Below are 12,934 nucleotides of genomic sequence, written 5' to 3' on the forward strand. Positions count from 1 at the left end.
GGCGGTGTACACATGCCATTCTGCACGCCCACTAGCTGTGCGTGCTGCTGCCCACACCCTCACCAGCTCCTGGTCTTGCCATCTTCCCACGTCAGCCATTCTAGTAGGTGTGAGGAGGTATCGTGTCATGGTTTTAACTTGCATTTCCCTGGTAACTAATGATGCTGAGAATCTTGTAATGTGCTTATGGGGCATAACGTGTTTATCTTATCTTCTTTTGTGACGTGCTTAATCAAGTCTTTTTCCCATTTTTCAAATCGAATGGTCTATCTTTTGATGACTCAGTTCGAGGCTTTCTTTGCATATTCTGGACACAAGCCTTTTGTCAGATACACTTTGTGCCTCTTTCCTCTCAGTCCGTGGCTTGCCTTTTCATTTTCTTGACTGTTTTTTGCTGAGTTTGTAATTGGGATGGGCCATTCTGATTTTAAAGCGGGGGAGAGGGTGGCACAGCTATGTCCCATGGCCATGCTCCTGTCGGCCAGTTGTCACTGGGAGTGGACAGCAGCCCACGGATCTGCCCTGAAGCCCAGGCACGGATCCTGCTACGTGATCTCGCCAGGTGCCTTCAGTTAGGACACCAGCTGGAAAGCATTAACTGACCACAAAGACACAAACCATTCTCGGTATTCCTTTGTGCACACACAGAAGCTGACTGTGGTTTTTCCTTCCTTACTCTATTACAGAATATCTTAGCAGGGAGTTCAAAAGACTTCCGAAAGCTCTGACATTCCACAGTGAAAGACGGGTACCTCAAAATACAGTAACTTCAGCAGCAAATTACAGAAATAGCTGAGAAATACTGATTTTAAAATGTTTAATGAAAATTAATTTTATACTGGAGTCTTCAATCTGCCCTACTAGAGTGGACGGTGAGAACAGCTACGTGGTGACAAAGACACCCGGGGCCCACAGCCCCGTCAGCAGTGACTGACACCACCACCACCAGAATACGCGTTCGCATTACAGAAATACCCTTTCAGGACAAAAGTCAAGATGAAGGAACATACATGTCAGGACAGACAACTTATTCAGAACTGAAGAGACAGATCAAAGAAGAACACGGGTAACTGCAGACGGCAGTTTCCAGCTCACAGAGGGCCCCCGGGCCGCCTGAACACAGAGGCTCCTGACACTGCTCTGCCGTGATGGTCAGGACAGGGCCAGAGACTCCTGCCCTCCCCAAATGCTCCACGCCGTCCTGCGGTCCCTGCGAGTTAGGTGGGCCCCGTCTCCAGTCTGGACGATGGCTGTGGGCAGAAGCGATCTGCCTGCCACTTGTGAACTGAGGCATAAGGGAGCTGGCAAGGGGGCTGTCAGCTGTCCCTGCTGTGGTGACCAGCACAGGGAAGCCACGGAGCTCTGCCACAAGACCAGCAAGCTGCCACCCAAGGGACACAGTCCTAGGAGACTGCAGCCAAAGGTCAGAACCAAGTTCGTGGCAGCAGGGAAGCAACATTATATTAAGTTGCTGATATTTCCGGACCGTTATTATGCTACCAGCCTGATGAACACGGACACACTACAATTTTCTTGCCTTTCCCTGATGTTTTTTCTATTAAAAAAAAAAAAGTTTTAGTTACTTTATTCAACAGAGGAGACATTTTCCCTTTAGGATTACTTTTCAACATATATTTTTGGACAACAAATAACATTTATTTGGTGTTTTACTATTTATAAAACACTTTTCTGCATAAATTACTGCCTAATATAATTCTATTTGTTACCTGAAGGCAAAAACTGACACTAAATATTTCCTCATTAAATGCTGTGACCAGATAAATTAAATTACAAATTGCATTAGTTTGCTAAACGTTCCAACATCTGACGGAATGCATATTTATGTATACTGGGAAATGAAATGTTATCAGCATCTTAAATACCTGCTAAATGATGCAAATTTTCTTCAAAAACTAGGACTGCAATAGATCACAAAATTCTATATTCAATCTCTAAAGCTGGGTTTAGTAGCCAGACATTTAAGAATTCTCTTAATTTAATCTCAAAGCAGCAACTGACTTGCTAATTTGAATAGGGGCAGAAAAGAGCGATGTTAGGTCTTAAACAGGAAATGAAAGATAGAAATCACATTCATAACTTGATACTTTGCAAAAGTCATCCCTGAAACTGAAATTTCTTTTCTTTCTTTTTAAAATATTTTATTTATTTATTTGAGAGAGAGAATGAGTGGTGGGGAGGGGCAGAGGGAGAGGTAGAAGCACACTCCCTGCAGGGAGCCCGATGCGGGGCTGGATCCCAGGACCTGGAGATCACAACCTGAGCTTAACTGACTGAGCCGCCCAGACGCTCTAAAACTGAAATTTCTGCTTGCAATGTAAAAGCTGGTGACATTCCAGACTTTACAAGCACCTGGCATGGCCGGCATGAGGTGGGCCGCACCCCCCCACCCCACTGTCAGCACCAGGAAGACGGGCTTTCATGTTTCATGTCAGTGAGGTCGGGATGCTTGTGAAGAGGAGGCCAGGACTGCAGAGAACAGCACAGAGAAATCACATCCCTGAACCAGATGGTGGCAGCTTAGAGGTGGACTAACCAATTATCGCTCCTGTACCTGCCTGTTAGGCAGTTTTATTAGTGATTATCAGTATCAAGGCCAAAGACAGGATCAAAACCCATATCCCAGGGGGGCCTGCATGGCTCAGTCGGTTACGTGGCTGACCTTGGCTCAGGTCATGATACCAGGGTCCTGGGATTGAATCCCATGTCGGGCTCCTTGGTCGGGGGGAGACTGCTTCTCCTTCTGCCTGCTGCTCCCCCTGCTTGAGCTCTCTCTCTCTCTCTCTCTCTCTCTGACAAATAAAATCCTTAAAACAAACAAACCAAAACCAAACCAAAACCAAAACCCCTCATGTCCCAGAATTACTTAGAAATAGGAGCTACCAGTAATAACCACTTTCCCTGATGGTCTACTTTCCCTCTGGGCATGGACGTGGACCCCCCCACCGCCCCGTGTGTGCAGTCACCGCATGGGTCAGCCTGAGAAGGCTGAAAAGTCTGTCACAGAGTAGGAGCAGGGCACTCGGCATGTGGGGGGCAAGGGCCCTGAGGAGACTCGGACTGAAGGAAGCCGGGATGGGGCGGGGACAGTCTCCGCAGAGGCCTGAAGGAAGAAGAGCTGGGGGAAGGACAGAGAGGGGAGAACACTCTAGGCCATGGCAAAACCAGCGTGCACCGTGCACAAGGGGGCGTGGCATTCAGGGACGAGCCAAGGCTGGGGGCTGGTGGTCCCGTAGCTCAGGGCCCGGCAAAGACGACTGGGCCAGGCTGTGATGGCCTCGGGGGCCTCCCCGAAGCGGGCGCACCATGGCGCTCTCTGGTGCTGAGGGTTTGCCCCCCCAGCTGTCTTAGGAAGACAGCTCTGGCAACCGTGGCGGGGAGGAGGGGCACACGATGGCCGTGGTGAGAGGGGAGCAAGGATAAGAGCCTCAGAGACCCCCTGGGGCAGATGGAAGACACACCACTGAGGCACCGGCCTCAAAGAGCCACCGGGGATTCTACCCTTTCCGGAAGAATTTGGTGGGAGAAGGGTGAAATCAGGAAGAGGACATCTGGGAAAGAGAAGTCTCTTATTGAACAAACCCTCACTGGCAGTCATAGCCCTGAAAGGCCGCGCTTCCTTTCTGTGCCGTGAGCACCCCCACGGCCAATTTCTAAAAAACAACGAAGCATCCCAGTTAACCCCAGATCAGGAACGCATGGCAGCATGAACGCTACCTCCGTCACTACACTCTCTACTCACTGTTCCATGCCTGCTGCCTTATGCCAGCCCCCCAAGGGCGCTCCCACGTGGGGGTCCAGGCGGTGAGCACACAGCTGAACTTAAAATCTTCATCCCCTCATTTAAATAATAATTTACTAAACCACTGGATTCATTGGTTTGTCCCACAGGCTACAAAGACCATCCTTGGAGAGCGCCCAGCAACACAACACCCAGAGGTCCTCGCCTGCCTTTTCCTGCCCCCAACCCTGGCACAGTGGGAGGCTGGCACTTTCCCACCTCACCCCGTCCACCTCCTCTGCCTGACAAGAACCCCACCAACTCAGGACATGGTGCATTCTCCTACGTTTAGAAAACGGTGAAAGGATTCTTTCTCCATCATTTCAGTGTCTGCTAGCAACCCAGACAAATAAACAATTTACTACTGTGCTTCCCACCATCACCCCACCAGGCGCGTGGTTAGTCGGCCCCCGCCGGCTTGGGGAGCGATGCAGCTTATGTGGGCCTGACAGGGACCCCACGTGGGATACCTGCCCAAGCAGCTCATGTTGACCCCGGATGCTTCTTTGCATCGTCTCTCTGTGGTGGGGACTGCTACTCCCATCAGGAAGGTGAGAAGTTGAGGTTTAAATAAGGGAAGCTAGCAGCTCGCCCAGGATCCTGGAGCCTGCTCAGGATCAGGTCTCTTATACGGAGGCTTCGTCCCACCAAAGCGGAGTTTCTCCCCTCGAAAGAATGGCCGCCAGCCCAGTGAAGCCCAAATGCGCACCTCAGAGACCTGCAGGAATCGAGGCAGCCAGTGCTGGGAGGACCGGACTGATCCAGAAGGGAGCCGTGAGCTGTGGGCCCAGTGTCTGCAGGCCCAGGCAGAGCTGGTTCCTGCTCCGCGTGGCCTGTCAGGATGCCATCCACTCTGTACCACTGTAGCACATGATGTCCTCTGACACACGGGGAAGGGACGCTGCAGGGAAACAGCTGTACCTCTCACCCAGATTGTGCAGAAGAGCAAGGCCTCCCACATGCCTCAAGATTCAGTGGTGGGAGAGCACATGTGCCCTGGCCTTCAGACCCACAGAAGGAACAGGCAACATCTTCCAAACGGGTCTGGTTGGGGCTGCGAGAGAAAGGCCCCGGCCAGCAGATCTCTGGATGGTGGCAAGGCTTCCCGGGGCAGGCAGGAGGGTCCCCCATCACTGCACTCAGGGCCATGAGCAGCCACAGCTTCGTCCGGTCCGTCACTGTCAGTAATGGTGGCTGGTAAATCCTCAAAAGCTGGAAAGTGATGGCCCCAGGGCTGGGATTAGGCTCAAAGGACAAGGGATGAGGTCAAAAGCACAAGTCATCAAAATGTCCCCAGGAAGTTCCTATTTTCAGTGTATGTGCTGCTGAACTGGCACGACCCTAGACTAGCCCCAGCTCGGGACAACTTGCTTCTTCAGCCGAGTGCCAGCATCCCTATTTAAGCTGGATTCTACCAGGGCCTTGCCAGACAAAAGAACGACGATCCTCCTACACGGTGCCTTACAGGAGCCACACGAGCTGACAGCAGCAGAGCCCGGCCTGCTCCATGGGATGGGGAGAGGCCCCTGGCAGCCGGAGACGCAGCCAGGGGCTGCTGGAGAGGCACATGCACACGTGCGTATGTGTGTGTGTATTTTTTTTTTAAGTTTACTCATTTAGTTATTTATTTGAAAGAGAGAGAGCACGTGTGTGAGAAAGAGTACAAATGGGGCTGGGAGGGACAGAGGAAGAGGGAGCAGCTGACTCCCCACTGAGCAGGGAGCCCGATACAGGGCTGATCCCAGAACCGTGAGATCAGGACCTGGCCAAAGGCAGACACTTAAGGCGCCCCTATGTAAGTACAAATTTGAAGTAAACCCCAAGCCCAATGTGGGGCTCAAACTTACGAGTCAGAGATTAACAGTCACGTGCACTATCGATTGAGCCAGCCAGGTGCCTCTCCCCCTTCTAATGAGTACATGGGGTTGAATTCTCAAATACTAAATGCTCATACAATTCAACTTTACCACCAACCACACAAAAAATACGGGTTGTCCATTTACCAAGATGGGACGCTGTGTGGCAGGGGAGTGTTCCTAAGGCTTATATGGACCTTCTGGAGTTGCCAGGAGCAGCCTCTGCCTTCAGACAAGTCTCTGCTATCAGACTAGCCACACTTAAGCTGCCCTCGATCAAGAACCTGCCTGCAGCATAACCTAAAGCCATGGGCTGCCTCTACTATCTGGCTTCCTGCACTACCAATGAATGATTGGTGCATGGGTCACGCCCCTCGGGTGGCTCTGTAGCCTTTGACGGGAGGCTCCGGGAAGAGCTGCCACCCAGAGACGCACAGCAGCCCCTTGGGCCGCTCGAGTGAGAATGGACGCTCGCTGAGCAGGGTTCTAGCTGCAGAGGGCTAGGAGAAGGGCTGCTGAGGCTGACGCAGGACACGCCTGTCCGTCCAGGCTCAGAGGGCACAGAGCGATACGCCACACTGAGTTGGACTGGCAGAGGCAGCGCCTCAGGCCGTTCTAGAGGCAGCTTCCTCTGAGCCTGCACTCCTCCGGGGCTCTGCACGCCCTCCAAGCTGACACGGTGGGGAAGCACGGCTCCTGACACAAAGAAGCAGCCCGCTTAACCTGCCAGAGTGGCCCATCCACGTCCTGAAATCCAGCAACCCACACAGCGTCCCGTAAGAACGCACGCGAGCCGAACGCGGGGGCCGTACCTAGCTGGGAGAGGTCCAGCCGCGTCCAGTGCATGCCCGTGGGGCAGCTCTTGGACAGCGTCCTGATGAACACCTGCCCGAGGCTGTCCAGGGCCCACAGAGCGTCCTGGCAGGCGGCGTACGCCCTCATCTCTGCATCGGGAGGCAGCTGCACCGTGGAGGGGCGGGACTGTGCATCCTGGGCGCTGACGCTGCACAGATCCTTGCTGCTCTGGCACAGCCACAAGGAGCTTCCTGCGGAAAAGGTTCGGGTTCGTCACTGACAAGATGCACCAGGGAGCCCTGGCCTTTGGGCGGCTGATGCCACTGCTCCTGGCTCCCAGGCCGCCACTGTGCACGCGTGCTCGACGGACCTGAAGTCAGAAGTTGGAGGCGCACCCCATGGCCAGCCAGTTAACACAGAAGCCTGAGATGTTCTAAAGGGAGGAAAGAAAGCAGGGCTCAGGAGATTTGGTGAAGGCTACAATGTTGGCTCAGCAGCTCTCACCCTGGACGTTTCATAAGGGCTGGGGAGTCTGACTCAGTGTGACTAGGGCTCTGGAGGGAGTGAGGTCAGCAATTCCTCAGAAGGATGGATCCACAGTTCCCCTGTTCTGGTCTTGGCGGGGGCGGTGTGGGTGGGCAGATCGGGGGGAGTCTGCTGGGGAGGCTGGGAAAGCTGGAAAGCATTCTCTCCCCAACTTCTTCTCAAAACCCACCCTCGCCTCCTCTCCACCATTTTTATACAGTCCCTTAGACTTAACAGAATGAGTTTAAAATGCAGATAGTCTCTGGGAAACTTCAAGTTTCCATCATAATATAGATCATCTAAAACTTGTGGCCAGATAGGTTTTAGAATTCACAACTTCTGAGGATTTTGAAAACATAAGGTCACGGGTATGCCGCATATCTAACAATAGCCTCAGGAAGCCAAGCAGCAACAAAATGCAGTCACGTCCCAGCCACAAAATGTGTGTGTTCGTGATCGATGGGTCAGCAAGTGGCCCCACAGCGGTTCGGGCCAGGTTTTGCTGCCAAAGGATTTTGTGCCAATCTCCGGATATAACCTACAGTTTTCAGAGCTTACAGATTTCAGAATTCTGGTCAGAAAACCTTTTCCTGTACGGACAAGTGGGCCAAACTTGGTGGGACTAATCGCTCAAACTAACCAGCTGCCTCCTCTGAACCACAGGCTTCATGGCGTCTTCCCATTCGACCCTCAGGGTGATCCTAGGTGGGGCCTCTGGTCACTTTGCAGAGGGGTCACCTGACTGCCCAGGATCCCGGCTCGCTGGCTGCAGCACTGCCTCTCCTGGCTCCAATCCCCATGTTCCGGAAGGGGAGGGGAGCTCCAACTGGTCACCAGGAGGTCTGCCCCTGTACTAACAGGGCACAACTGTGGGACTTAGACTAGTCAGAAGCTGTAAACCAGATTGAAAGAGGCTGCGGGGAGGTGACAGAAGACCTCATAAGGGGAAATGGGAAGGCACCCCATGAAGGCTGGTGTCCACTGGCTGCAGTGCTGTGGACGTGTGACACGTCACTGGAAGTCTCCGGGGGCTGGCCCTAGTGGGACACTGAATGTTCCTCTCCTTCGGAATGATGCCCTGCTTTTAGATTCATTCAATGTCCCCACACCAGAGCCTTCTCTCCTGCTCAGGCCTACCCAGCTTCGTGGGCCTTGGCTCAGCCAACAAGGGCTGCTTATCTGGGAAGCCACTGCATTGTCTCTGAGGTCCACATGGCTATGCCCCACCTCAACTGGGTCATGGTCAGACCATGGTTTTCACTTTTCAACTGCCAACCCATGCACTGTATTTCTCAACCAACCTTCCTTTGAGGGAGCAGTGGAAGCCAGCACAAAGGCCCACTTCGTTGCAGAAGCTGTCCCACGGGGAACAACATTATTCCAGTAAGTGCCTAGAAGGAACCAACAGGAAGTGTGTTAAAGAAGGAAGAAGAAGAGAACACACACACATTCCAGAGCTTTAGTTCTAGACTACAACTGGTCTTCAAAACCTCTTACAGCTAATTCTAGAATGTCCTTAAATTAAGAGGTCCATGCCAGTCGGGGCTGTGAGCCCAGTCCCTCGTTCGTCCTCCTACGTGGACAAGCAGAGCCACAGTCTTGCCCAGGGTTGTGGCTGGGGTTGGCGGGGGGCGGTTGGTCATGCAGAGGGAGGAGAGAGCTGGAGAAATTCACAAAGCAGGGCTTCCCTCACAGAAATGAAGCCCTCATGGGAACATGCGGATTATACCACCGGTCACAGATCTTGACAGAGACTGGCATTCTCCACAGAGCAAGAACTTTCCCTCCAGGAAATGGACTATTCCCTCTTACGACATCCTCTACGCTTGGGTGGGTCTTTTCACTTAAAGGTGAAATTATGAACATAAAAAAGAGCTCCATCTGCCCCTCCTGTCTTGTCACTGATCACACACCATCCAAACACTGGTACCCAAGTTGTTGGAATGACAGAGTAAAAAAAGGAAACTGACACAAAGAGTGCAGAATGCCTCCGTGACAAACACTTGATACACTGGCACCAAATTCTCTTCTGCAGTTGAGTCTTAAAGCTCTTCTTTCGGTGCTGGCTTTAAAATGAAGCTGCTGATTGAGTCAATGCAAAAAGAAAAGTGATTCACCCACCGATGAGATTTCCTTTAGCGACATGGAACTCATTCTTGCCCGAGGAGATCCAGACGCCGCTGTTGTGGACCCCGAGGAGGCTTGGCTGGCACTGCAGCTGCTGAGACCAAAACGCCATGCGCAGCTTATCCGCCACCTTCTCCACGGGCACTTGGGCTGCCGTGGCCACGGAGTGCGTGGCATGGATTATGGTCTGGAATAAGCTGCACTGGTCGAATACCACGTAGTCGGTGATGCTCACCTAGAGGGGGGCACGGAAAGATACCCTTCTCTCAGTGCGGCTATGAGTGCCTTCTTCTTCTTCTTTTTTTTTTTTTAAGACTTTTCTTTTTATTTATTTGACAGAGAGATCACAAGTAGGCAGAGGGGCAGGCAGAGAGAGAGGAGGAAGCAGGCTCCCCGCTGAGCAGACAACCCGATGCGGGGCTCGATCCCAGGACCCTGAGATCATGACCTGAGCCGAAGGCAGAGGCTTAACCCACTAAGCCATCCAGGCACCCCTATGAGTGCCTTCTGTATGCGCGCCACCCGGAGCTAAGACTGGGCCCGGCCCGTAACTGGCAAATACCTAGCACACGTGGGCAAGCACGCATTTGTGTAAGACCAAAAAAAGTCCAGCAAGACACTATCAAACCACTAATTGTAATTCTGAGGGTCAGATTTATAGGGACAGAAGAAATTGTTCACCTTCTGTTTTATACATTTTTATCCACCGTGGGTCTGTCACAACAACAGGTATTATTTTTGTGATTATTTATGATCCCCCCTTAGACCCATGAAGCCCTTTATTCTAATCAATAAGAAAGGGTCATTTCGCTTTGATTTATTTTATTTTATTTTATTAAAGATTTTATTTATTTATTTGTCAGAGAGAGAGCGCGTGGGAGAACACAAGCAGGCAGAGCGGCAGGCAGAAGCAGAGAGAGAAGCAGGCTCCCCACTGAGCAAGGAGCCCAATGCGGAACTCGATCCCAGGACCCTGGGATCATGACCTGTGCCGAAGGCAGCGGCTTAACCAACTGAGCCACCCAGGCGTCCCAGGGTCATTTTGCTTTTAAATTTAGATATTTCCAATGGACAACAGAGTGCAATCCTTAGAATCGTAATATGGGTTAAAAAAGGTACTATAAGTAGGGTGGTGGAGGTACTTGATGATCTAGACCAGGACTGTCGATAAATATGTCAGTTCAATAGCGCAAACCAGGCCCCGCCCTGGACACGACTGGCACAGCCTGGCTCCGGTGTGCAAACCGCTCCTCTAACATTCCTGAAAGACATTTCTTTGGGGCAACTCTGAGGAAAACCTCTCTCTTTCTCTCTCTCTCTTAAAGATTTTGTATATTCATTTGACAGAGACACAGCGAGAGAGGGAACACAAGCAGGGGGAGAGGGAGAGGGAGAAGCAGGCTTCCCGCCGAGCAAGGAGCCCGACAACGGGCTCAATCCCAGGACCCCAGGATCATGACCTGAGCCAAAGGCAGACACTTAATGCTGAGCCCCTCAGGTGGCCTGAGAATCTCTCTCTTGTTGGCAGCTCTAGTCGTCAGAAGTTCTAAGTTGGTCAAAATCTGCCTCCATGTGACTTTCATGTGTACCTGTGCCCTGCTGGGTTTGGTCACAGAGAATGTTGCTCCCTAACTCCTAGGACACCCTTACACAGGCTGTGTTCCCAGGTCCCGCACAACGAAATGCTGAGTGAAAGGGACATCACTTATTACAGGGAACTTAATTCTAATAAGCAAAAACAAAAAGTAAATTACTATAAAAATCAGTGCTTAAGTGTACAAATCTGCACTTTTTCACCCAAGAAAGGACCCGCACTGTCCTAACTGAGATTGCAGTAAATTGCTTTACCATGTCTGGACCCCGTGGCCCCCTTTCCTACTATCCAACAGCCTGGCTGCGTGGTCTTGTCCCAGCCCACAGAACACCGGGCATGGAGCCCTGGGGCTCACCACATGTGCTGCTGGGTCTCCTCGGAGGGTTCACACGCCAAGGCCACACAGAAAGCCTGTGACAGGCCATCTCCGTGCCCAACACTTGCAGATAAGCAGGATGCAAATTTTTAAAAAAAGAAAGGTTTAGCAGCCAAACCAGCCAGACATAAAGCTGGCTCTGGTGCTACAAAGAAATCAGTCTTAGAGTAATTAAAATAACTCTGCTTCCAAATACCTCAAAGATGATTCTGTCAAATTTCTCTAAAGATAACATTCTGAATATGATGATAAAATGGTATCCAACTTTCTTTAGGCTACTTAAAAATGGAACGTGGTACATATACACATTTGAGAGAGAGTGTGTGTGTGTACACGCATGCGTGTGTAAAACCAAGTATGCTTACCAGCATGGAGAAGGTATTTGAAAATCACTTGTACAACTTTTCAGAGTACCAGACATATCAGAAACCTTTGTACACATATACTTACTCATCAAAGGACAAATACAACTTCTTTTCCACATTCTCATCCGACAGACCAAGGGCAGTTAATGACCGACCTGCCCTCGCGTGGCAAGTCTGAGGCAGCAACGGGACCTGAGCCACTGGAGACAAACACTGCAGAGACGCTGCCTCGTTTCCAGCAGCTGAGGGCCAGAACCACCTCTCCGGCCGCTGCGGGAAGCTGGGGGAGTGACAGCTACACTGAACAGTACCAAAGAGGGGCAGGAACAATTCCTTGAAAAACACATTCTAGGCCACCCTGGCTGGGACCAAGTCATGAGAAGTGAGCTTGCTTACACCCTCCTATTACACAGAGTGTTTCCTTTTCTGGGAGCGTGTGGGAACATTCTCCTTTCTTTGTTGAAATGCCACTTGCTTAGAGGACTTTGGAACCAGCGGGCAGAGATGAATTTAAATTATAGGCCGGGTTTCCAAACCCGCGGTCTAGCTCTTCTCAGCCCATGAGTTCAGAATTCAACATCATTACTACCCAGGTCTTCAAAAGGGTATCACTGGGCTTATTTAGCACGTAAGGATAAACTTCTAAATAATACCAGAACAGAAAAAGAAGTAATAAACAGAGCCTGTACATTTAAGCAAAGAGAGTTCTACAAGTTACTTCCTACAATGAAAAGCCCGGATATTTCTAACGCGCTCAAATAGAGCGAAGACTAACTCATTGAAGAGTGAAAGCAAATGTTGTTCATTTAATCCAACTTCCCCAATCTCTTCAAGGAGAAGAAGGGCTGTAAAAGGCGGAGCAGAGCAGAGACATCCTGGCCAGCACCCCCAGAGCCGAGCACCTACTTGCCACCAATGGTCGTCATCTCCCTGGGGCTTCTTGGAAACGATACCAGTTCGGAACCAGAGGTTCCCTCGGATGTCCAGGGCCCACAGAGTCTGCTGGTCCCCGAGAGTTATACAGACGGGTTCCAAAGCCTGCCTTTCACTGGAAACAGGGAAGAGAAGGGAGAGTCAGCGCCCACACTCCAAGTGCCCAGGCTGGCTAGGAACGCCGGCTTCAAGTGTCTCCCGGGTGGGTTTAGACCCCACCCCCAAGTTCCCTGGAAGGAAGCTCAAGTTTCAAGTTAGGTTGTTGTTTAAATGTGTGGCAGCTTCTGAAAGACATACTGAAAAGCTGGCATGGCGGGAAACCCCTGGGAGGAAAGAGCCTACGAGAGAGCGCGTGGGCACCCAGGGCACCTTGGCCTCCCTGCTCCCCCCACACAATCGAGCCAGTGGAGGTACCCCCGTGTGCCGGGCTGTGTCGGGCAGCAGCAGCTGGGTAGACGCTGCCTCTCCGCACACAGTGCCCTTCCCCCTTCTGCTCCTCTGGTAAAGCCCCTGCTCAGCTCTGCCCTGGCAGGGGACGGTCCACGCTAACCGGCACTGTGGGAG

At 51.6% G+C, this 12,934-nt stretch overlaps 1 protein-coding gene across 2 annotated transcripts in view; it reads right to left on the minus strand.

Annotated features, from left to right (window-relative positions):
• TECPR2 (tectonin beta-propeller repeat containing 2) overlaps positions 1–12,934 on the minus strand; it is a 98,935-nt gene that overhangs the window by 28,528 nt on the left and 57,473 nt on the right. The window contains exons 13-16 of one of the 2 annotated variants that reach the window (XM_032839690.1): positions 12,344–12,485; positions 9,097–9,337; positions 8,277–8,366; positions 6,468–6,701 (exon numbers count right to left, since the gene is read on the minus strand). In XM_032839690.1, the coding sequence (XP_032695581.1) occupies positions 6,468–6,701; positions 8,277–8,366; positions 9,097–9,337; positions 12,344–12,485 (707 nt within the window). The other variant, XM_032839691.1, reaches the window with a different exon arrangement.

This window comes from Lontra canadensis, unplaced genomic scaffold (genome assembly GCF_010015895.1).
Source record: "Lontra canadensis isolate GAN:19392208 unplaced genomic scaffold, GSC_riverotter_1.0 scaffold108, whole genome shotgun sequence".
Classification (NCBI taxonomy): Eukaryota; Metazoa; Chordata; class Mammalia; order Carnivora; family Mustelidae; genus Lontra; species Lontra canadensis.